This window comes from Labeo rohita, chromosome 25 (assembly GCF_022985175.1).
Source record: "Labeo rohita strain BAU-BD-2019 chromosome 25, IGBB_LRoh.1.0, whole genome shotgun sequence".
In the NCBI taxonomy this organism is placed as follows: Eukaryota; Metazoa; Chordata; class Actinopteri; order Cypriniformes; family Cyprinidae; genus Labeo; species Labeo rohita.
This window is the reverse complement of record NC_066893.1, coordinates 24536249-24562575: the sequence shown is the minus strand read 5'-3', so window position 1 is coordinate 24562575 and position 26327 is coordinate 24536249. Positions and strand designations below refer to the sequence as shown.

Sequence of the window (26327 nt, the reverse complement as noted above, 5' to 3'; positions counted from 1 at the left end):
AATTGTAGCTAAAACATCTTCAAACGTCAACATTTCTATTTGTCACCAAATACTGTGTAATTTTTCCAGTACTATTCTTAATACTTTTAACTTAAGTTCTACAATGGATGTGTCAGCCTCACATTTTGGAAACAGTACTGATGTTAACCATATGCACATAACTAAAAATATTGTTTTGTAAACATAGCTTTTCATTGTGATGATGGTTTATGAGATGTACATGGACATGTAAATTAGCTAGGTTTATGTCTATGAGGCAAAAGTCCATCTGTGCCCTTCTTTATAGCCAATAAAACTGAGATAAGCGTTCGTCTCAAAGGTTAAGCTTGAAGTCTGTTTCGCACATCAGCTATCGCTCACAACGGCTTGATGGGAATTTGATTCAGTCCTAACAAAGGGGATTCATCTTCGATATTCCTTTATTGATCCATCATCTAAAAAGAAAAATGGATTTAAGGCCTAAAGGATCTGCCGCCGTTTTCATTTTGCTGGGTATTTTTGCACTCAGCAGGTACAGTGAAGCTCAAAGTAAGTGCTGAAAGTTTGTGTATAAAAATGTGACATAATCATGTTTTCTTTTGTAGGCTGAAATAGTTCAGAACATGAAATTTCCCCAGTGATATGAGAGATGACAGGTTATACTGTGGAAAAATATGTATGATAGACTTCCAAAACATTAAGACACTTTTGGAAATGTTGCTATTCTTTAAAGTGTTAATATTTCAAATTGTGTTTGTACACATCTATACTGTAAAAATCGCGGTGTTAAAAAAAAATGGTAAAATCTACGTTGAACATTCGCTATGATTCGGTACAATTGCCTTGATGTTCATTAAACCATAACTATAACAATAGCAAATTCTCACTTGCTAGTGTTATAGTTATGGTTCAATGAACATCAAGGCAATTGTATGATGACATTTAAATTTAAATAATGTTTTAATTAATGTTTTATAGGCTTACTTGTTTGAAGAAATCCTACCAAGTGAATTTTATTTCGTTTCTTTTGCATTTTTGACATTTGTTCAGTGTCAACCAGCACCATTCATGAAAACATTATAATTCTGGTTATCTCTGAATGACACAGATCTTTGCTCGACTCCGGGTAATATACCGGTAATTTTTATTTCGGAAAACAACGCTCCTGGTGCCGTAGTTACAACACTCACCGCTCAGGATGGGGTAAATGCTGCCATCACTAGTCAAAATCCAGTGGGTCTCTTTAGCCTCAATGGATACGATCTTATTGCTGATACTATGCTGGATTATGAGGTTAGTACTGTGTACTATCTTATAAAGATTCTGGTAAATAAAGTATTTATTTCTTAATTTATTTTACTCTTAAGTTTGATACTTGGTAAAATGACAAATACTTTTATAGCGTAATTATTTATCATTACTTTTACACCCCTACCCCTTCATTTTTCTAGTTAAAATATTGTAAAGGTGTAGTTTTAAAGATGAAATTTTTAGCTCAAGTAAATGAGAGACTATTTTATTTCAAAGCAACCAATTTAGTACAGATCCATTTAAAATGCTTTGTGTACAAATTGACACGCCTTTTATCTTTTGTAATTTTTTCTTAGACATTTGACCCGAGCACTCCTTATGACGTGAATATTGAGTGTACAAAAACTGGCTTTACCTCTGTGAGTAAACTATTTAAATGCTGTTTAATTGAAATGAAAAAAAAAAGTAAATGTTTTATTCAATTCAACTAATTCAATTTGTACTTTTTTATTTCTGATGTTTATTTTTATGTTGGTTATTGATGTTCTGCATGTCATATTTGTATTTTTAGACCAAACTGAATGTGAAAATAGCCGTTGAGGATGTAAATGATAATCCACCAGCATTCAGTCAGAGTCAATTCACACTAAACGTTGATGAGGTACCGATGAACTTTTAATGTTGTTAATGTTGTACACTTTAATTCTGTTCATTTATTTGTTTTATCATTGCCATTTTCAAAGTCTGATTACTACTAATCTGATTTTTGTAGCTGTCAAAAGTGGGTACCAGTGTTGGCCTAATCACAGCAACCGATCCTGATAAAAGTGATAGACTTTACTACCGAATGGATCCTGAGGTACAGTCGTGTCCCTATTACAAGACCTCAGACAATAAAAATCCCAAAGAATGTGTATAGGGTTTGTATACATTGCATTTCTTGGTAATCACAGCTGTCCTGTTGGAAACTATGTTCTGAAGTGTCTTCTTTTTGGAATTCTAAAAGAGAATTCCCCTTGAGTGTTTGTTCCAAATTATTATAGGAATTCTAAAAAGAATGCCATTTACTACGCCTTTGTTCTCTCTCAGGGAGAATTTGGCCTGGAGTCCAATTTCAATCCCAACATTCTGGTGAGAGAACATCTGGATTATGACAAAATTAAACAAGTCACAGTGACGCTATATGCGCAGGTAAGTTCAGTTGACCCAGGTTTAATCTCCAAAGATGCTTCTTTTTGTACAAACATCTTTCATTTGATGACTTTTCAGGACACACCGCTTGCATCTATAGCTGAAGCCTCCTACACTGCTACAACCACAGTTGTAGTCAATATCATAGACATTGACAATCGTCCGCCGTGGTTCCAGCCCTGTACAGAACATGACTTTGGCACAAGCAAAGTATGCGTGAACTCTGGTTATGAAGGGACTGTCAACTTGAATGAGGCATCGGTGGGTTTTCTGTCCAAATCACTTGCATATAGAGGTTTGACATTGAGTTAAACCAGTTAAAAAGTTTTATAGCATTTTACACAGTATAAAGTTGGCTAATGGATCTTGTTGGATGAGTTTGTTGAGGCAGCGTGCATTAGCCAAAGTTGTGGATAGATCTGGAGTTACAACGTCAAATGAGTATTTGAATGTTGTTGTACACAACAGACAGATCCTTTGGTCTTGAAGCCAGGTCCACTCTACGCCATTGATGGTGACAAAGGCAGGAATGAGCCCATTCGTTATGAATTTCTTACAGGCGAGTTATTTTATTTTCGTCGTTGACTGATATAAAGAATTTTGGAAAGACCCGACAGGTTTTAATTACTACATTTTACATGTTTAGGAAATCAGGATGGTATATTTGTCCTCAATACTGTCACCGGGAGCATCACAGTGCCAAACCCAGTAACTCTAGCAGGACCGTTTGTCCTTACAGTCATGGTAAGAGAGGAAAAAAAATGCATGAAAACCTTTATTTTGTAGTCACAGTATTCTGTACACATTCTTAATGTCATTGATGGTTTCTTTACTCTAAGAAAAAATGGTTCTTTTAGGAACAGAAAGGTTCTTTGGGGAACCAAAAATGGAACCCTTCTGGAGCCATTGTTTTTTAGAGTGTAGTTCCTTCCTGAACCACATTTCCCTTCTGTCTCTTTAGGCATATCAGATGAATAACCCTGATCAGTTTGCCACCACTACAGTCATCCTGAAGGTGGTGGAATCTAGCAATTTCCCTCCGACTTTTGAGAAGCCCAGTTATAAAGGCTTTATCTCAGAGGATGCGGGTGTGGACAGCATGGTGCTGGAGAGCAAAACGTCCACCAAACCCCTCAGAGTAAAGGCTACAGACAAAGACTTTTCTGATGTAAGAACTCAGGGACAAACAGCATTCTGGTCTGTGCACATGTTCCATTTAAGAGCGGGAATTAATCTAGGAAAAAACATAGAAAATACACTTAACAGGATTGGTATAAATTAGCATAAATCAATCGGAAATAATTTTTACTTAAACTTTTGCACTGGTTTTATGGACATTTCAATTCATTCTTACATAAACTGTTTTATTGAATTGATTGGTTTTTAAAACCATTCTCATAGAAATCCTCATGTTCAGTTCAGCGTAAAATATTTTTTACATAAATTCTGATCTGTAAACAACATAGAAAACGGAACAGGATTAGTAAAAATTAGTGTAAATCAAACAGAAAATGTTTTTACATAAACTTTTGCAAAGTTTTATGGACATTTCAATTCATTCTTGCATAAACTGTTGCATTTAATTGATTTGTTTGTAAAACCATTCTTATAGAAATCATCATATTCAATTCAGCGTAAAATAATTTCTATGTAAATTCTAATATGTAAAGAATGTAGAAAACACACAGAGCAGGATTAGTTCAAAATAGCATAAATCAATCGTAAAACAATTTTATCATAATTTTTTGTATTGGTTTTATGGACATTTCAATTCATTCTTGCATAAACTGTTGCACTGAATTGATTGGTTTTTAAAACCATTCTCATAGAAATAGTCACTTTCAATTCAGCATGAAATAATTTTTACATAAATTGTAATCTGTAAACAAAACAGAACAGGGTTAGAAAACAATAGCGTAAATCAGACGGAAAACATTTTTACATAAACTTTTGCAATGGTTTTATGGACATTTCAATACATTCTTGCATAAACTGTTGCATTGAATAGATTTGTTTGTAAAACCATTCTTATAAAAGAAATTATCACGTTCAATTCGACGTAAAATAATTTTTACGTAAATTCTAATCTGTAAAGAACGTAGAAAACACAAGAACAAGAATCAGTGAAAATGAGCTTACGTCCATCGTAAATCATTTTTACATTAACTTTTGCATTGGTTTTATAAACATTTCAGTTCATTCTTGCATAAACTGTTGCATTGAATCGATTTGTTTATCAACCATTCTTATAGAAATCATCATGTTCAGTTTAACGTAAAATAATTTTGTTACATAAATTCTAATCTGTAAGGAACATAGAAAACAGAACAGGATTAGTGAAATTTTGTGTCAGTCAGTCTGGAAATCATTTTTATATAAACGTTTACATTGGTTTTATGAACATTTCAATTGATTCTTGCATTAACTGTTGCACTGAATTGCTTTGTTTGTAAAACTATTCTTATAGAAATCATCACATTCAATTCAATGTAAAATCATTTTTACCTAAATTCAAATCTTTAAATAACATAGAAAACACATTGAACAGGATTAGTGAAAATTAGTATAAATCAATCCTAAATCATTTTTAAAGACACTTTTGCATTGGTTTTATGGACATTTCAGTTAATTCTTGCATAAACTGTTGCATTGAATTGATTTGTTTATAAAACTATTCTTATAGAAATCATCACGCTCAGTTCAACGTAAAATAAATTTTATGTAAATTCTAATCTGTAAGGAACATAGAAAACAGAACCAGATTAGTGAAAATTTGTGTCAGTCAATCTGGGAATCATTTTTACATAAACATTTCTATTGGTTTTATGGACATTTAAATTTATTCTTCCATAAACTGTTGCATTGAATTGATTTGTTTGTAAAACCATTTTTATAGAAATCATCAAGCTCAATTCAGTGTCAAATAATTTTGCGTAAATTCTAATCTGTAAAGGATGTAGAGAAAACAGGCTGATTAGTTCAAATTAGTGTAAATTATTCAGAAATAATTTTTACATTAACTTTTGCATTAGTTTTATGAATATTTCAATTCATTCGTGCTTGAACTGTTGCACTGAATTGATTTGTTTGTAAAACCAGTCTTATAGAAATCATCACATTCAATTCAGCGTAAAATAATTACTACGTAAATTCTAATCTGTAAAGAACGTAGAAAACACAGAACAGGATTAATGAAAATTTGTGTCAGTCACTCTGGAAATCATTTTTACATAAAGGCTTGCATTAGTTTTATGAACATTTCAGTTTATTCTTGCATAAACTGTTGCATTAAATTGATTTGTTTGTGAAACCATTCTTATAGAAGTCATCACGTTTAATTTATCTAAGAGTGTAGAGAAAACAGCAGGATTAGTGCAAATTAGCGTAAATTAATCAGAACTCATTTTTACATTAAATTTTGCATTTGTTTTTATGAATATTTCAATTCATTTTTCCTTCAGTTGCATTGAATTGATTTGTTTGTAAAACCATTCTTATAGAAATTGTGCCATTGAATAATTTGCAAAAATTAATTTAAACATTCCTAAAAACGTTCTAGAGTAAATCTGTTGCACATTTTTATAGAAATCATCATGTTTAGTTGCATATAAAATATTTTTTATGTAAATTCTAATCTGTAAGGAACACAGAAAACACAGAACAGGATTTCTGTGTCAGTCAATCCGGAAATTATTTTTTACAAAAATTCTAATTTATAAAGTAATTTAATTTAATAATTCCTAAAGACATTCTAGGGTAAATTTGTTGAACTGATTTCAATGTGAAGAAATGTAGAACTTATTTAAACTCTTACATACTTTAAACATAAACTGAATTATTTCTTAAAAATAAATATTTTTTATAAAAAAATTTAATCTTAATGAAACTATTTTAAGTAACTGTTGCATTATATTCATTTTTTTTTTTTATAAAACCATTACAGAAATTTTTAAATTATTATTTTTTTTAATTAATTGAATCTTAATGATACTAATTTAAGGAACTGTAGCATTCAATTTAATGTTCATATAATCATTTTTAGATCAGTTTTCACATTCAATTTAATGTTTACATAGTCATTATTAAGCATTGTAAGATTTGATTAAGTTGATCATAAAAACATTATTATGTAAATGGTCACATGGAATTAAATGAATCATAAAATCACTAACTAAATCATTGCATTCAATTCAATGTTATAAGTTCCATTAGAATTGTTTTTTAATGGTTTGCACAAAAGTTTGCTACTCAGGTTTTATTTATGATGTCTATTATTGTACTATTTCTGGTGTTAAGTGCTGGATTTCTTTCTTTGTAGGGGTATAATCCTAACCTTAGATTTGAGGTTGTAGACGGCTCCGACTTCTCAATTACTTCAGAGGGTTTCATACTAATGGCGAAGGAGGTTTCTCCAGGCACTCTAAATTTAGAAGTAAGAACTTAATATTTCATGGAATGTTTCATGCACTTTGCTTGTTGTTAGTATGTAATTGGACAATTTATGACCGTATTATCCAATGTGACTCAGATGAGGGTGGTTGACACAACCAACGATGAATCAAGCACCGCAACTCTAGCAATTGAGGTCACACCAGGTAAGACCAGACCAATACTGCATGCTATCAAGACACCACCTGAAAATGACACGATACAATCCAAACAGGGACAATCATTAAGTGGCTAACAGGGTGTGGGCTAATGATGGTGCTTTCTGGACATCATGGCTTTCAGCCAACAGTGTGAGCTTTTGGCGATCTAAGTTTCAGATCAGTCCATTTTCATTTTAAGCCATTGAAGCCACATAAATAGTACAATGTGATTGTTTTAGTCCATAAATTGAATTTCAAATTATTCATTTGAATCAGTCAACGGCACTGGTGACACCATTTTTTTCTTCAGGGGTTCCCACTACCACTCCTGCCACAACTACCATGACTTCTTCCATTAAAACAACAGAAACACCAGTTAGCACCACTAAAACAAAGCCAACAGGCACCACTGAAACCGCCACGGCCACCACCACCACCATGTTGCCCCCAGATTCTGTCACAACTACAGGTACACTTATGCTAAGCTAACTAGACATGCAAAATCATCTGGTGTGCTGTGTTGCATGCAGTTTTTTGAACTGGCATACCATCACAGCACACTATATAATATTCATGAATCTAGCATTATGCTAATCACATGGAATTCACTATACTAATTTGCTTTTGGATACTTTTGGATACTAGCTATAAAAAGGGCTGCAGTGACGACATTAGCATCATCCTGGTTCACTTAACAAAATCTCAAGAGGATTTTTCCATTAGCTTTTGGATTATTGCAGAAAATAAAATATTATTTTATAATCAAATCTAAAATCTATGAGCTTAAATACAGTTATCAGAAGTAAAAACCTACACCACAATTGCATGATTTCAGTGTCACCACTATAAAGCTTCTGCCAACTTTCAATCTTTAATTAAAATGTAAAAAATCATTAGAATAGTTTGGAAGACTGCGAATATAAACACAACTAGAGGAGTAAAGTTTGTGAACAAACTTTGAAGTTGGCTTGAAAAAGCCTTGTCTGAAAGTTTGAAGCAGGTGGAAAAGCTTAGATTAGATGTTGATAGCATGTTACTAGCATGATTTAACACATTGCTAACATGATTTTATGTGTTTCTAACATGATTAGCATGTTGCTGGCATAATTTTTGCATGATTAACATATTTTTAGCATGACTAGTATGTTGCATGTTTTTAGTATGATTAGTATGTTCTTAGCATGATTAACATTTTGTTAGCATGTTGCTAATCATGTTTCCAGCATGATAAGCATGTCACTAGCATGTTTTCAGCATGTTTCTAGCATGATTAACATGTTGCTAGCATGATTTAGCACATTTTTTACATGATTTAACATGTCTAAAACATCTAACATGTTGCTAATCATGTTTCCAGAGTGATTTGCATGTTGCTACCATGTTTATAACATGATTAACATGTTGCTAGTATGTTTTAGCATTATTATCATTTTGTTAGCATGTTTCTAGCATGATTAACGTGTTGCTAGCATGTTGCTAATCATGTTTCCAAGTTGCTAGCAAGTTTTTTCTTGTGTGATTAAACACTTTGCTAACATGATTTTACATGTTTCTAGCATGATTAGCCTGTTTTAAACATGATAAGCAAGTTGCTGACATAATTTTAGCATGACTATGTTGCTTGCATGATTTAGCACATTTTTAACATGATTTAACATGTCTCTAACATGTTGCTAATCATGTATAGTTTGGTGGTTCTAGCTTGAAAGCTATAGAACGAGATACTGACTAAATTTTGTCTCAAAGAGGAAGAAGAAGAAGAAACGTAAATAGCACATTGGCACTGAACCAAAAAACATTAAAAAAAACAAACAAAAAAAAAAACATTGACTTTGGGATGTTGGAACCAAAAGTGCTACAATGCTAAGTTGTTTTTCTGGACTTTGGCCTACAAAAATTAATTTATTTCAGTTATTCAACTCAAATTGTGAAACTTGTGTATTAAATAAATTCAGTGCACACAGACTGAAGTAATTTAAGTCTTTGGTTTTTTTAATTGTGATGATTTTGTCTCCCATTTAACAAAAACCTACCAATATATTTCATAAGACCAATAAAAAAACATTTTTAGTGAATGGTTGGCCTTCTAGAAAGTATGTTCATTTACTCTATATGTACTCAATAATAGTAATAGGTAGGGGCTCCTTTTGCTTTAATTACTGCCTCAATTTGGCGTGACATGGAGGTGATCAGCCTGTGGCACTGCTGAGGTGATATGGAAGCCCAGGTTTCTTTGACAGTAGCCTTCAGCTCCTCTGCATGTTTTGGTCTCTTGTTTCTCATTTTCCTCTTGACAATACCCCATAGATTCTCTATTGGGTTCAGGTCCGGTGAGTTTGCTGGCCAGTCAAGCACACCAACACCATGGTCATTTAACCAACTTTTGGTGCTTTTGGCAGTGTGGGCAGGGGCCAAATCCTGCTGGAAAATGAAATCAGCATCTTTAAAAAGCTGGTCAGCAGAAGGAAACATGAAGTGCTCTAAAATTTCTTGGTAAACAGATGCAGTGACTTTGGTTTTTAAAAAACAGCAGATGACATTGCACCCCAAATCATCACAGACTGTGGAAACTTAACACTGGACTTCAAGCAACTTCAGACTCTAGGACCTTGGTTTTCAAATGAAATACAAAACTTGCTCTCATCTAAAAAGAGGACTTTGGACCACTGGACAACAGTCCATTTCTTCTTCTCCTTAGCCCAGGTAAGACGCCTCTGACGTTGTCTGTGGTTCAGGAGTGGCTTAACAAGAGGAATACGACAACTGTTGCCAAATTCCTTGACACGTCTGTGTGTGGTGGCTCTTGATGCCTTGACCCCAGCCTCAGTCCCTTCCTTGTGAAGTTCACCGAAATTCTTGAATCCATTTTGCTTGACAAGCCTCTTAAGGCTGCGGTTCTCTCAGTTGGTTGTGCGTCTTTTTCTTCCACACTTTTTCCTTCCACTTAACTTTCCGTTAACATGCTTGGATACAGCACTCTGTGAACAGCAGGCGCCTTTGGCAATGAATGTTTGTGGCTTACCCTCCTTGTGAAGGGTGTCAATTATTGCCTTCTGTCAGATCAGCAGTCTTCCCCGTGATTGTGTAGCCTAGTGAACCAAACTGAGAGACCATTTTAAAGGCTCAGGAAACCTTTGCAGGTCTTTTGAGTTGATTAGCTGATTGGCATGTCACCATATTCAAATTTGTTGAGATTGGTGGGTTTTTGTTAAATGTGAGCCAAAATCATGACAATTTAAAGAACCAAACTACTTCAGTCTGTGTGCACTCAATTTATTTAATAGACGAGTTTCACAATTTGAGCTGAATTACTGAAATAAATGAACTTTTCCATGACATTCTAATTTATTGAGATGCACCTGTATTTGTGAAAACACATTAAGCATGTAATTCAAATGACTGCAATTGTAAAATTCCAGTAAAATGACAGCAGTTTGTTTGTATCGATCTAGTAAACCCGTATAACGTTTACCGTAAGTATCCCAAAACATGTTTTTTTTTTTTTCCTCTTGTGTGCAACAGGGGGACAGCAGGTGAACGCAGGTTCAGGTGAGTTCAGTTCAGCCCATATGGCGGCTTTAGGGGGCTCTTTGGCCGTGGTTATCGTTATCTGCTTGGTTTGCATTGCACTATTGATGCACCGCATCAAGGACCATAACACCGACTGGAAGAAGATTTCGGAGGCTGGAGTCTTCCGTAGCAAAGTGAGTTTCCATGCAGAAAACTGTTCTCTTTGAACATCAAACAAATAAAATTTAATGTTAGGAATGTTCAAAGTAAAAGTATTCTTGTGTTACATTTCAGATTGAACTGAACAGTTTATGAACTGTTCACGTTACGTTTTGGATTTAATTAAATAGTTCGTAAAAGCGCTCTCCCGTAAATTGTTATTCCAAATTTAAAAAAAAAATTATTTGTTTATAAAACCATACTTGTGTTCATAGAAACTGTATCACGTTAATTGTCACACTGAATTACATCATTCATAAAGCTATGCCTACATTTTAAGACTGAATTGAATAGTTCGTAGGCAACTTTTTCATGTAAATCGTCACGCCAAATTAAATAACGTGTAAAGCAATCCCTACCTTTTTGGATTGAATTAAATAGTTTGTAGAAACTTTTTCACATTAATCGTCACACTGAATTGAATCGTTCATAAAGCTATGCCTACATTATTACACTGTGTGCATAATTATTAGGCATGTTGATAATCTGGTCATATTTTTTTTACCAAGCACATTTTACCAATTCCAAACCACAACAGTCTTAATAACTACTATTAATTTTGTATTTAATCATTTGTAAGTGATATATAACTGTCCGTGAAGGCTGGAAGTGAAAAACTCAGAAATTCAGGTGTGCATAATTATTAGGCATGTTTTCTTTTACAGATAAAATGAGCCAAAAAAGATATTTAACCCAGACTGAAAAGTCCAAATTATTAAATGCCCACGAGAAGAATGCAATACTAATGCATTACAAGAATTTGCAACGTTAAGGCTTGACCATTGGACAGCGAAATGCTTGTTGAGTCTGCATGGTCAGAAAAACAGGTGGAGAAGAAAAGATGCATGTTAACTGCAAAAGAATTAGGAATTAAGGTGAAGAATTAGGTGTGACACCATCAGGAACCGTTTAGTCTCCAGCGCCACCATTTTCCAGAACTGCAACCTACCTGGAGTCTTCAGAAGTGCAATGTGAAAAAAAAAAAACAAAAACAAAAAAAACTGTCTTCATGTATTTCACAACACGTCAGCTTGTTATTCTTATTAAGTCAGGGGCATTTTTTAGGATTTTTTACCAAGCAAAGTCTCTGAGAACCTGACGCGTTGTACTTCTGAAGACTCCAGGTAGGTTGCAGTTCTGGAAAATGGTGGCGCTGGAGACTAAACGGTTCCTGATGGTGCCACACCAAATTCTTGTAATGCATTAGTGCTGCATTCTTCTCATGGGCATTTAATAATTTGGACTTTTCAGTCTGGGTTAAATATCTTTTTTGGCTCATTTTATCTGTAAAAGAAAACATGCCTAATAATTATGCACACCTAAATATAAGGAGTTTTTCACTTCCAGCCTTCACGGACAGTTATATATCACTTACAAATGATTAAATACAAAATTAATAGTAGTTATTAAGATTGTTGTGGTTTGGAATTGGTAAAATGTGCTTGGTAAAAAAATACGACCAGATTATCAACATGCCTAATAATTATGCACACAGTGTAGATTGAATAAATAGTTAGTAGGAAACTTCTGAATTAAATCGTTCGTAGAAGACATGCCTAGATTTTTGGACTGAATTTAATAGCTCATAGAAACTTTTTCACATTATTTGTCACACTGAAATAAATAGTTCACAAAGCTATGCCTAAATTATTTGACTGAATAGAATAGTTTGACACTTTTTATGTTAATTGTCACATTGAATTAAATCATTCCTAAAGCTATGCCTTTGGATAGAATTTAATAGTTTGTAGGAAACTTATTTCACGTTATTTGTCACGCAGAATTAAATAATTCCTAAAGCAGTGCCTGCCTTTTTTATTTAATTGAATAATTCGTAGAAACTGTTTCACGTTAATCGTCACACTGAATTAAATCGTTTGTACAGCTATGTCTACATTTTTAGATTGAATAAATAGTTTGTAGAAACTTTTTCACGTTAATTGTCACACTGAATTACATCAATTGTTAAGCCAGGCCTACGTTTTTGCACTAAATTAAATAGTTTGATGGAAACCTTTTTTATGTTAATCGTCACACTGAATTAAATCGTTCATAAAGCTATACCTACATTTTTAGATTGAACAAGTAGTAGGAAACTGAATTAAATTGTTCGTAAGCCATGCCTACATTTTTGGACTGAATTTAATAGCTCATAGAAACTTTTTCACGTAATTGTCACACTGAAATAAATAGTTCACAAAGCTATGGATTGAATTATTGGATTGAATTGAATAGTTTAACACTTTTTAATGTTAATTGTCAAACTGAATTAAATCATTCGTAAAGTCATGCCTACATTTTTGGATTGAATTGAATAGTCCATAAAAACTTTTTCACATTAATCGCCAAACTAAATTAAAATCATTCATAGAGCAATGCCTACATTTTTAGACTGAATTGAATAGTTCATGTTAATTCCGATTTTTATAAACCATTCTTGCATTTTGTTTGGACTGAATTGAATAGTTTGTAACGTCATTCTCATGTAAATTCATATTAAATTAAATTCACACATAATTGGTCCCATTCAGTGTTTATAAAACTATTACTTCAGATAAAATATTACATTAATGTTAATACTTCCTATATCTAGGGAATATTTATGAGAGCATTTTTTTATGAGAGCATTTATTTTTTTACAGCTTGATGGAGGCTCTAAAGAGGGTGTGCAGTACAGCAATGAGGGTTTCCAGCACGATGGTGATTCTGGAAGTGTGAACAGCTTAGCTGCAGACCTGGAGAACAAACTGGAGTCTGGGCTGAAGCCGCAGGAGAAGGCGATTACCAGCGTCACTCTCCAAACCACCAGCAGCACTCCACCCGACTCCAGCAGCCTGGCTGGTTCAGAAACCACCGACGGCGAAAAGGAAGTCAAACCCATCCTGACCAAAGAACGGCGCAATGAGGAGGGATACAAAGCGGTTTGGTTTAAAGAAGATATCGATCCCAACACCAAAGAGGATGTGGTCATCATTCCCAACGCTGGCGAAGCGGATGAAGACCACGAGGAAGATGATGACACTGAGGATGAGGACAACCTAAGAACTGATATGGATTCGGATGACGAGGAAGGGAAAACGTCAGATTTGTAGACCTCAGATTGGTTCTCCAATGCAGCAACTGCAAAACACAAGGACTTGAGTTTAACTCAAATGTTTGACACTTTAGTACAGTAGGAATTTTAAAAGATTCATTATAAGTTAGTTAATTTCTCTGTTCTTAAGTCTACATATTCCTAGTCTTTCATATTCCTTTTTGTTAACAAGTCTGTAAATATTTACACATTTTGTGTAAATATGGTGCACAAAATGAATATAATTTTCAGTTTCTACCTTGCTTTCTAAATATATGTTTTGGATTTTTAATTGTAATATTGTAAAGAAAAAAATAAATTAATAAAAATCAAACTTTTTCAGTATCACTCAGAAATACATTAAATTATTGAAGTAATATGGGCTGTGAACTGGGTTTCACATTGACTGTGCTGTGTACAAAAATACTTTTATTAATAGTAAATGAAAATATTTTTTTTACTATGTTAATTATTTAATGTCAGGTTTTTTTTTTTGAAATTAATTCACTGTAAAACATGAGAGAAAAAAACAGAATAAACAGCAGTTAATTATACCTGTTGTCATTTATTCTGTCTCCAAACAGAATTGTAAATAATGAGTTTTCGCCAGTTTTTTGTATTTTTTTCTAGCACTTGTTGACCGCGTATTGAGAGAAAGCACTTTATCACTGTAATTTTTTTGACTTGTATAATAAGACAGTTGCTATAACAACCTTGTGACATAAATGTTTATTTGTGCATTCACAGTGGACTGCTGCCCTTTTACATAATCATGCACAATCATAAATTCTTCTGTAACAACTTAGATAAGTTTTAATGATTAACCTGAGAACTGTGATCCGTCTGTAAATGCTGTTTAATTAGCTTGTATGCTTTTACATACTGTAATCTATTCTACAAAGAAACACACTGGAACAGATCTACACAAACGAGTCTGACAAAATCTGTCGCCTTCGTATTTCACCACCCCAAAACAAGAAATATTTTGTTTAAAGAAAATACGGCCTGTTTTTGAACTATTAAGTCCAAGCTTTTTTTTTATTAATCTCAGACAAATTAATCCTAAGTGAAAAAAAATCTTGATTGTTTATTATCACAAAATGGGACATAAAAATATAACAGTTTTTTTGTGTGTGTGTGGATGTACCACAGTAAGTATCATTTTAAGTACTATAGCACTTTTTTTTTTAATAAAGAGGGAATAGCTCCATCTTCAGGGACAATGCTAACTGTGTTAAATAAACCCTCTCTGGGGACAAATGAAGGGGATGACAAAGAAAAGTTCTTCTGTGAACTGTGAAGTAAATGTTGCCATAAAAGCAAATCTGCACCAGGAGTATTATACAGTAGTTTAGTGAAACTAAAATTTTTAAAAAAGAGAAGAAAAGACAAAGCCTAATTTGTTTTAATAACCAAAGCAACATTTTTAATTTTAATTTTAATGTATTAAAATGACTAAAATATAAATAAAATTTAATAAAAACAATACAGACATTAAAAAAGAGAGAGTTTCTTCTTCAGATTCCAACTAACTGCAATCAAATATGAACATTTTACACGTTAATTAGACGCCCTCTACTGGAGAAACGAACAACGGGGCAAATACAATAAATACAGTAAGACACACACACACATATTATGTGTATATGCATATTGTATATACATATATAGATTTAAATACAAAAATGCATTTAATATATTATTATATATAAAATATTATTTATTTGTTTTCCATCAACTTATATTGATAGGGCTGAACGGGAATCATTAAAAAAGTACTGAGGCGCTCAAAGCCTTATGACGCCATAGAGCGCGTTCGAATAGAACTCTCGGGGTATAAAGAGCGTGACATTCTGACATTCTTTGTGGGTTTGTTGTAGTGGTCGGTGATTATTCACAGCGATGGGACAGCGAGTTACTAAAGTCAGTCCGATGATTGTTGGCGAGGTGTACGAACAACATCTTAGTACACCCCCAACACCCAGCACCAACAGGGCGGTTCACCATCCTCATCCTCGCGATGAGACCCCTGTTGGTGCTGGAGGAGGAGGTGGAGGAGAGGAGGAAGGAGGTGGAGGAGGAGGAGAGGAGGAAGATGGAGAAGGAGGAGGAGGAGGAGGAGGAGGAGAGAAGGAAGGAGGAGGAAGAGGAGGAGGAGGAGAGGAAGGAGGTGAGGAGAAGGAGAAGGAGGAGGAGAGGCAGGAGGCAGGGAGAGTTGAGGAGAAAAGAAAGAGCAAGAAGTGGTGGAGGAGGCTTCGCTCTTTCTTCCGAGCTGCCCAAAAACATCCTCCAGAGAGCAGCTCAGGTCAGGGAGCGGTGGAGCAGCAGCAGGATGAGAGAGAGAAGAGAAAGGTGGCCTGGGGTGGAAGAAGTAGTGATGGTAAATGACACAACCATGTTATGAGAATGTGTTTTGTTTATGTATAACTCTACTTTGAACTAATACCGTCAAACACAATATCAAAAATGTACATCAGCAAACATTACATCAATATCCACTGCAAGGCCATGATTAGATCTTTATTCCATGACATGTTAAAAACTTGTTTTACTGTTATACTGAAAAACCATAAATATTAAGTCATTACAATGTATAATTACATGAAAATAAGTTTTAGGATTGAATACTGCCTGACACGTCACAATTCCATGTTATTTCATCTTTTAATAGACTACATCTTCAGCCGCTACACCGTTGGCGATCAGCTGGGGAAAGGTGGATCCGGCGTGGTGTACGAAGGGAGACGTTTGGATGATGATCTTAAAGTAAGTTAAATAACACATTATCAAGCTAGAAAATGTTTGCCCTGTCTTATCCTCATCCTCTTAGACCTCTTTGTGTTTCTTAAGTTAATTTTATTGTTTTGTTCATCAGGTGGCTTTAAAATATGTCACGAAGACCGAGAACACGGAATGTATTTTCATTGTAAGTACATGGCAGTATATAAACAATTTAAAACATCTCATATTAACATTAACACAAATCCCTATTTGGGAAACCACCCTCATGTAACCATTATAAAAACTCGATCCTTCTAGCCTGATCATCCAAACCCCCTTCCAAAAGAAATTGCCCTCACCATCCTGGCAAACAGAGGTCCCAGCGTGCCAGAGATCATCAGGCTGCTGGACTGGACGGACCACCCTGACCACTTCGTAATGGTCCTCGAATGTCCCTCTCCCTGTGAGAATCTTCATCAGTTCATCAGGCGTCACGGTGGAAGCCTCGACGAAGAAACAACAAGGCAGATCATGAGGCAGGCAGCTCACGCTGCAAACATGTGCTGCCTCCGCAGAGTGCTCCACCGTGACGTCAAACTGCAGAACTTGCTGATAAACAGGGAGACATCCGAAGTCAAGCTGATTGACTTCGGATGCGGGGACATTCTGAGGAGGACACCGTACAGGTCATACAGCGGTATGTATGATATAATTCATTTCTTCTATCCTATCTGTCCTAAAGGAAACTTACACATTATACAAACTCCGTTCTCCTCCAGGCACAGCAGCGTACTCCCCTCCAGAGTACCACAGCAGGGGGAAGTACTACGGCGGGCCAGCGACGGTCTGGTCTCTGGGAATTCTGATGTTCACATTGTTATGTGGACGTTTCCCATGTGACTACGACCTGTTCCTGCTTCAGTACAAGCAGAGGTCCAAACCCGGCCTGTCGAAAGGTGAGATCCTCGTCACAAAAAAATTAATAGTTCAGAATCATACAGAACATCTTACAGCTTAGAATAATGATCAAATAGAGCAGATGTGAAGTGTATGGTTATCAAATGCCCTTCCCATCTTCAACCCTGCACAGAATGCTGTGACCTCCTCAGGCGTCTCCTCCATGAAAAGCCAAGTCGGCGACTTGGCCTGGGGCAAATTATGTCCCACAACTGGTTTAAGGTAGTTAACCTGAGATAAGCTAAAAAGAATTAATTACTCATGGGAAGGAACCAAAAAGTCAAATGTGTTGTTCTTTTTCAGGTCGTCTCGTAAGACCATTCCAGTTGGCGTCTCTCATGCAGCTTTGCGTCTTGCGGGCTGCATTGGGAGACGCTTCCATCCCTCCTCTCGCCTTTGCGTCTTGCGGGGCGAGCAAGCCATGTGTAGCGTCTTGCGCCTTGGCTTGAGGAAGCAGTATTTGCGTCTGGCGGTACTGCTTCCGGAGGGATGTGTACATATTGTATATATGTACATACTTCTTTTGGTTGCCCCTTTTGTTTGTCGTTTGTCCCATCATGGCCACTACATTCCTGAGGTTCCTGCAACAGCTGTCCAAATGACAGAGCTCTCTGTCTTCTCCGCCATCAAGCAAACCACAGCTACTAAAGAGGTCTCTGCTATGGTTTGTCCACATGTCTCATGCTCCTCAACACCAGTGCTCTTGGTCTCGGCTGCTCCAGAAATTCCTAAGACAGGCACACAAAGCCTCCTGTTTCTGATGCCTCAGAGATTCATGTAATGTCCTCTGGCAAGGCAAGCTCCCAAGAACATCTCAGTCCCTGAGATACCCATCTCAGCAACCTCTGTCTCCAGGCTTGCTGTCCAGACCCAAGGGCTCAAAGGTTCAAATGCCAGAAATCATCTGTCCCACTGGCAGAAGTTCCTGTTATATCAGCCACAGAGGGTGCTGTCATTGGTACCCTGGTCTATAAGCTCTAAATCTGAAATAAAGAGAAAAAAAAATAAAATTTTGTTTTAATTTAGTCATTTAGCAGATTCACAAAATCAAAGCAGTTCACAAATAGGCAACATCACAAAGCATTTATCATAGACGTCTCAACAATACTTACAACCACAATGCCGAATTTCAGTCAGAGGTAAGTAGAAGCTAGAAGATGACATACAGGTAAGTAAAAACAAGAAATGCCTTTTGACCCCAATGATTATATTTATATGTTAAAAAAAAAATGTTAAAGATGGTAAGACAAATATGCAACATATTCCTTATTTTTGATTTGTCTTTACATACAGTACCAGTCAAAATGTTTTTTAAAGAAATCTCTTCTGCTCACCAAGCCTGCATTTATTTGATCCAAAGTTTACTGTTTAAAGTAACTGTTCTGAATTTGAATATATTTTAAAATGTAATTTATTCCTGTGATCAAAGCTACATTTTCAGCATCATTACTCCAGTCTTCAGTGTCACATGATCCTTCAGAAATCATTCTATTCTGATTTGCTGTTCAAGACACATTTTGTATTATTATTATTATTATTCCTTTTTCTATCATCTGTAGCACAACTGTATATACAATTTATTTATTTTCAATTTATTTTACAGTTTATATTTACATATGTGTATTTTTTTATTCTCAACTTATTTTATTTTCTCTGTGTTGTTGTTGTCGTCTCTGTGCACTAGAAGCCTGTGACACCAAAACAAATTCCTTGTATGCGTAAGCATGCTGATTCTGTTCTGATTCTGATTCTGATTCTGATTATTATTATTATTATTATTATTATTATTATTATTATTATTATTTAAATCAGAATCAGCCTTCTTTTTGGGAAGAAATTATAGAAATTTGTACTTTTATTTAGCAAGGATGCTTTAAATTGATCAAAAGTGATGATAAAGACATTTATAATGTTACAAAAGATGACTATTTCAGATATATTTTGTTCTTCTGAACTTAATATTTATCAGAGAAACCTGAAAAAAATATATTCATCTGTTTTCAACACAATAATAATAATAAAATGTTTTTTGAGCAACACATCAGAATATTAGAATGATTTCTGAAGGATCAAGTGACTGGAGTAACAATGCTACAAATTCAACTTTTGAAATCACACGAAGAAATTACATTTTAAAATATATTCAAATAGAAAACAGTTATTTTAAATAGTAAACTTTGGAGCAAATAAATACAGGCCTGGTGAGCAGAAGAGACTTTAAAAAACATTAAAACTTTTGACTAGTAGTGTATCAACAGGAATAGTTGTAGTAATAGCATGCATATGTCATGTGTCGTGTGAGGAAGGGCGAATGAAAACGAAGGTCGAAGATAAAGTCTTTATTATAATCCACAGGTAAATCCAAAAACAGGCAAATTCACAGCAGGAGGATAAAACCATGCATACATAGATGTTCACATGGATGAGACAGGAAGACAAACACTGAACTGAATGCAACTTATAAAGACAGGTGAATACATTTAACTTAAATAAGACACAGGTGATGCAAGGTAAACTAATGATGACTAAACAAGGACAGGAAACAGGAACAACTAAATATGGACACAAGAGGGAGAAACCAACATAAACATGTGCATGTTTATAAGCATGTTAAAATGTTGGGACATCATGGTATGGAATTCAAACATGGTAAGATATATCATGGCTTTAGAAAAAGCTGTATTGTCTATTTATGGTGTGTTTTTGAGTTTTATTATTTTCTACCTGAATATCTTCCTATATGCATGCTACTCCAAATTCAGCTACAGACTGGGCAGTGAATGTCTTTCACATTTCACATCATCCATCATTTCACAGATTATTTCAGGTATTTTTTTACTTAAAATGTGGACTACAGATCATTGAAATAAACATGCTCCTCATATTTGTTATGCTCCTGCAGACTTTTTAAATTTCCGTATTTTCCACCACTGCAGAGAGGACGAACTGGTATTACCAGATTTTGCTCACTACTGATCTTGATGACCCATGATCCTCTGTAATGCAGCAGGTTTCACTTTTCATACTTGACAGCCTTGCATTTTACCTAAATGCTATAGTACACATTTTATTTATTTCACAGCATTGATCTCATCTGAACTGATTCGATTCAGATGGATTAACTTCAAAACAGGAATGTAGGCTAGACCCAAGAGATCCATTTGTTAAATAAGTACAAGTACAAGAATATTTAAATAAAAATCTCAGTTTGATGATAAAGATGAATTTGTGCTTCTTGCTGTAGTTACAGTAAAACACATGTATGTACTGGGTATGTATAATAAATGAATGAAAGAGTAAATACAGTTAAAGTCAAAAGTTTATACACCTTGCAGAATCTGCAAAATGTTAATTATTTTACCAAAATAAGAGGGATCATACAAAATGCATGTTATTTTTTATTTAGTACTGACCTGAATAAGATATTTCACATAAAAGATGTGTACATATAGTTCAAAAGAGAAAATAATTGTTGAACTTCTAAAAATGACCCCGTTCAAACATACGCTTGATTCTAATACTGTGTTGTTACCTGAATGATCCACAGCTGTTTTTTTTTTTGTTTAGTGATGGTTGTTCATGAGTCCCTTGTTTGTCCTGAACAGTTAAACTGCATGCTGTTCTTCAGAAAAATCCTCCAGGTCCCACAAATTCTTTGTTTTTTCTGCATTTTTTGTGTATTTGAACCCTTTCCAACAATGACTGTATGATTTTGAGATCCATCTTTTCACACTGAGGACAACTGAGGGACTCATATGCAACTATTACAGAAGGTTCAAACGCTGACGACGCTCCAAAAGAAAAGCGATGCATTAAGAGCCAGGGGGTGAAAACTTTTGAACACAATGGAGACGTGTACATTTTTCTTATTTTGCCTAAATATAATATTCTTTTTCCATTTATTACTGCCTCTTAGAAGCTACAGAAGATACTTACATGTTTCCCAGAAGACAAAATAAGTAAAATTTACCCTGATCTTCAAATGCTAAAAGTTTTCACCCCCCCAGGGTTTCTGCAGGTTTTATGAGGGTAAATTTAAGACTTTTTTAAAGACCTTTTTAAGACCAACTGAAGAAAATTTAAGGGAAAAAAAAAATAAAAAATCGAAGGAAAAACAATACAGCAATGTAGTTCGAGTTTTACTTTCACTTTTAAATTAGTGGCAATTCGGCATCAAGCAGTTGTTTGTTTTTAGTTCGTTGAGTTTTCCCTCTTTTCTTCACTTTTCTTCGGTTTTAAGTCTTGTAAACAGGGCTGGCCAAATGGGTGCCCTACGCAGAATTGTATAAAATCTATTATACAGTGCCAACATTTTCTATTACAGGGTCAGAACTTTAATAAAATATAAAAGTAAACTAATAAATTGCAATTAAATTGTATTATTTATAAATTCCAGTTGCAGATCTAAACTGTTACCTATGACTATGATGTTGACGGTTGTCTAATTGATTTTTTTTTTTTTTTTTTTTTGTCTCAAGCATCCAGAAAACACAAAAGAAAATTAAGCAGTTTTACTACGATAAAACCATGGTTAATTTTGGCAAGGGTTGTGATGTCCACATGTTTTTGTTGAATAAATTATAGAGGCTGTAGAATTTCTATCACAAAATTAAGTGAACATTTGAATTAAATGTTTGGTCACTATTAAACAAGGATTTGATCGTACTGTAAGTGTAACAACAACAATTATTAGGCCTTTGGCGCCCTTTGCAGGCATTTGTAATAATATGTAATGTACATAAATTGTTTATTTCGTATTAGCCCACATTATGTATTTTAACAGTGTTATTTAATGAAATCATACGATTATTTTTAATTACCCGATCATTATTAAGGTGAGGGCGAGGGCGGGGCGGGCGCGAATGGCGCGTTACGTGTTCTTAGTGTACTGTATTGTGTATATGTATATGTATATGTTGATATTGCCATAGAACGATTTTTTTTAACAACTGGGATGGTGCACCCCTCGGAGTTGCCCTATACGCAGACCGCGTACTCTGCGCCGGTACTGCTTGTAAAAGCGTCCTGCGCATTTTACTTTCACTTTTAAATTAGCGGCATTAACATAAGGAACTGTTATTAACAAAACGAATAATAATACACCAAGTTATATGCCTAATATAAAATAACTTACACAAAGTTTAAATAGGTATACAAAACTGAAAAACGTGTAACCAAATAAATAAGAAATAAAACGAATAAGAAAGCTTGAAACCACGACTTACAACTTGCACGCTTAATATAAAACAAAATTAAAAATGAATACAGTTTAAATAAAAATCAGCAAACACTGTAGAACCAAATAAATATGAAACGTACACTATCACCTTAGATCAATAGCAGAAGTCAACAGGCTTTTTTAAAATCCAAAATATTTTTAAAACAGGCGTTTACATTTCGTTTTGAAACTCTTCCGCCATAGTCTTGTCTTTCTCACCCCTCTCTTCTTGTCAGTCAGCTCGACTCACTTTAGGTGATAAATGAAATCTGATCTGTGACGCGGCTGTCGTTCGGCACACTGCATTGAGCAACTGCGTTTAGTTTTAATTGTATTGTCTGTTCTCTAACTAAATTAAATGAATTTTATTACTATAAAAAATCAAAACGACAATTTCTTCTACCGGTGAGTCACAGATGAAGCAGCATATACCGCCATCTACTGCATATTGTTTAATGAATATTGAGCGACCTAAGCCATGTAGCACAGAAATTATATCTCACTAAAAATGTTGGGTTAAAAATAACCCAACTAATAACCCAACTATGGGTTGGTATAGCACCTTCCCATCTATGGGTTATTTTAACCCAATGAATTGGGTTAAAATCCAGTTGGGTTAAAAGTAACCCAACAGTTGAGTTAATTATTTAGATTCATTTATATCAGTTTTTATTTATTTATTTTTTAATAAAATGCACTATAACACTACTTTGTTTTCAAATAAATATTTGTTTATTTAAATATGCAAATATTTTTTTTACAAATATATTTTTAAATGTAAAACAATCATACTGCTAATGTTTACAAAATAAGTGTACAAGAATGTGAAAATATAATACATTTAAAACACAAATATGCACACACAACTGACATATTTTCAAGATGTAAACTGAATTCAAAACCAACAAATGTGACTCTGGTCCACAAAACCCGTCATAAGGGTCAAGTTTTTTTGTATTTAAATGTACACATCATCTGAAAGCTCAATAAATTAGCTTTCTATTAATATGTGGTTTGATAGGATAGAACAACTATTTGAAAATCTGGAATCTGAGGGTGCAAAAAAATCTAAATATTGAGAAAATTGCCTTTAAAGTTGTCCAAATGAAGTTATTAGCAATACATATTAAGAAATTCAGTTTCGATATACTTATGGTAGGAGATTTACAAAATATCTTCATGGAACATGATCTTTACTTAATATTCTAATGATTTTTGGCATGAAAGAAAATTTGATAATTTTGACCCATACAATGCAATTTTGGCTATTTCTACAAATGTACCCATGATACGTATGACTGGTTTTGTTGTCCAGGGTCATAAATGTGTATCAATTCATATTTATTTATATCAACACATACACAAATGTGCACAAATAAAACAAACATAACATACAAACTTTTATCAATAAAACAAACATAAAAAATCATAAACACAAGTAATAATAATAATAATAATAATAATAAAACAAAAGTAAATCTGCTGGCTGCTGGACTTGTTGATAATCAGCAACATAAAAAGTTTTTACTGATCAATAAATACAAAGTTTCTAAGGAAGAGGTAACGTGTTGAAAGAACTCCTGGAATATGAAAGACTGTGTGCTGCAAATGGGTGCAGAGGAGCTTTGGGTAGTTGATGTTATACATGTAGAAATGTTTGAAACACAGATCCACTGCTTGTAGTAAGGTCTTCTGTTCCACTGCTTCACCGTTGAAAATGCTAAAAACTTGGGAGGAGTTCTTGGAGTTAGTGCTGCAATGCTGGTGTCATCCGGTCGCATAAAACTTCCTTCATCGACTCCTTCCTCTGTGATAAGATGAAGCAGAAGAAGAAACATTTTACAGATAAACTAGAAACATTTTTTCATAATTGTTGGAAAACCTACACTACTAATCAGAAGTTTTTGAACAGTAAGATTTTTAAAGTTTTTTTAAAGAATTATTTTCTACTCACTAAGCCTGCATTTATTTTATCCAAAATACAGTAAAAGCAGTAATATTGTGAAATAATTTTACTATTTTAAATTACTGCTTTCTATTTTAAAAGCTTTGAAAAGACTGGACAATTACATTTTAAAATATATTCAAATAGAAATCAGTTATTTTAAATGCTGTATTGGATCCTGAAATGCTGGATGAAATAAATGTGGGCTTAGAGAGAAGGGAATTTTTTAAAAACATTAAAAATCTTGCTGTCCAAAAACTTTTGACTGGTAATGTATATGGATCACTAATATAAATAGTTTACTTACCTTGAAATATTTCAGTTAATTGGCATGTGGATGTTTAATGTATGAGATTCCACTGTTGTAGTTTTTCCTTCACTGAAGAACCCAATGTCTAAAAACAAGTATAAACACATTTAGTACACATTTAAAAAACATGCAAATCTGTCATAGCTTTATAAGAGAAATGGCTGTAAGTAGAGGCGATTCTAATATATGCATAACAATATTCAATGTAAATAAACCATAAAAACACTTTTAGTGTTATTACAATTAGTGCTCGCTTTCCAAACAACTGACGCTTGCCCTGTTTTGACCAGCAGGCGTCGCCGTTGTGTCACGAACGATTGGAAGCGGTGAATCATTTTGCGAAGCGATTCGTTTAATTGATTCGAAACTTTGAAAAGCTTCGTTTCTCCCATTACGTCTTTCTTTTGGGAAAATTTGATTATTTTTAGACTTTTCTAAACAGAGAATTAACTGAATTTGAGCGCGTCTCTCTGAGCTGCCGCTGAGCGAATCTTACATGCTGGACCGAGAAGTTGAATGATCCGTGCGGCGCGGTTCAAATCAACACCAATGTCTCATTTAGCATTAGCCATTTCCCATATAAAGTAAAATGTGATAACCATTAGTGCGACCAAACAAACTGTAGTCAGAAACCGTATGTCTAGATCCCTTCATCAGCTGTAAAATACTAAACCTGTAGTAATGGTAGACGGTGATTTCAGTAACATAAGTACATTTCACCTTACATTATTAACGTTAGGTTACTGTAATACATCTCTAAACAGTTTTCCAACTTTCTGCTAATTTTTATTACTTTATTACTGCTAGCGACCTAACTGGGACAGCTACGTTAACGTTTAGTTATTAGTTTACAATGGAGCTCATTCTCCGCAGTAACGTTACAATACACTTACTAAAGGAAACTACAACTTAGTTTAAAAAAAAAACAAAAACAAATGTACAACAACAAAAGTTCAATTTTGAAGTGCATTTCACGTTCTTCTTATAAGTATAATGGTATAAAAGTTATCAAAACCCTATTACTCACCTCACACTGATGCAGCAGCAGCTTCTTATGTTGTCAGTCACCGTCGACCGTTAAAATTTGAACTGTCGCGGCGGGAACCAATTAAACCCAACGCTGGGTTATTATTAAAAAAACCCAACGATGTTTAAAAAATAACCCAACGTTTTAGAAAATAACCCAACACTGTGACCCAATATGTGTAACCCATCTATTGGGTTAAAAAAATAACCCATCTATTTTTACTGCGTACGCTTTCGCTTGACTTTAAAATGAAATGCATGAGGAAACAATCCCTCACGAAAATTAATGCCATGATCATATGGGATAATTTTTGTGCCAATAAGAATGAACGTAACTT

General features: G+C 34.3%; 2 protein-coding genes across 3 annotated transcripts; both read left to right on the top strand.

The window, feature by feature from the left end:
• The first annotated feature begins 315 nt into the window (after positions 1-315).
• Positions 316-14366, top strand: cdhr5b (cadherin-related family member 5b). 2 transcript variants are annotated; one of them, XM_051099120.1, is made up of 15 exons: positions 316-528; positions 1088-1272; positions 1587-1649; positions 1802-1891; positions 2003-2089; positions 2320-2421; positions 2500-2682; positions 2890-2980; positions 3068-3165; positions 3383-3589; positions 6740-6853; positions 6950-7016; positions 7321-7479; positions 10533-10714; positions 13382-14366. In XM_051099120.1, the coding sequence occupies exons 1-15, from the start codon at positions 447-449 to the stop codon at positions 13829-13831; spliced, it is 2160 nt and encodes a 719-aa protein (XP_050955077.1). In that variant the 5' UTR covers positions 316-446; the 3' UTR covers positions 13832-14366. The 2 variants fall into 2 exon arrangements, with proteins under 2 accessions (XP_050955077.1, XP_050955078.1); XM_051099121.1 differs by lacking the exon at positions 7321-7479.
• Positions 14367-15714: 1348 nt separating this feature from the next.
• LOC127156500 (serine/threonine-protein kinase pim-2) lies at positions 15715-17730 on the top strand. Its single transcript, XM_051099384.1, has 7 exons — positions 15715-15883; positions 16106-16192; positions 16484-16578; positions 16688-16738; positions 16852-17230; positions 17313-17489; positions 17624-17730. Exons 1-7 carry the CDS (start codon positions 15715-15717, stop codon positions 17728-17730), a joined length of 1065 nt encoding a protein of 354 aa, XP_050955341.1.
• The last annotated feature ends 8597 nt before the right edge of the window (positions 17731-26327 follow it).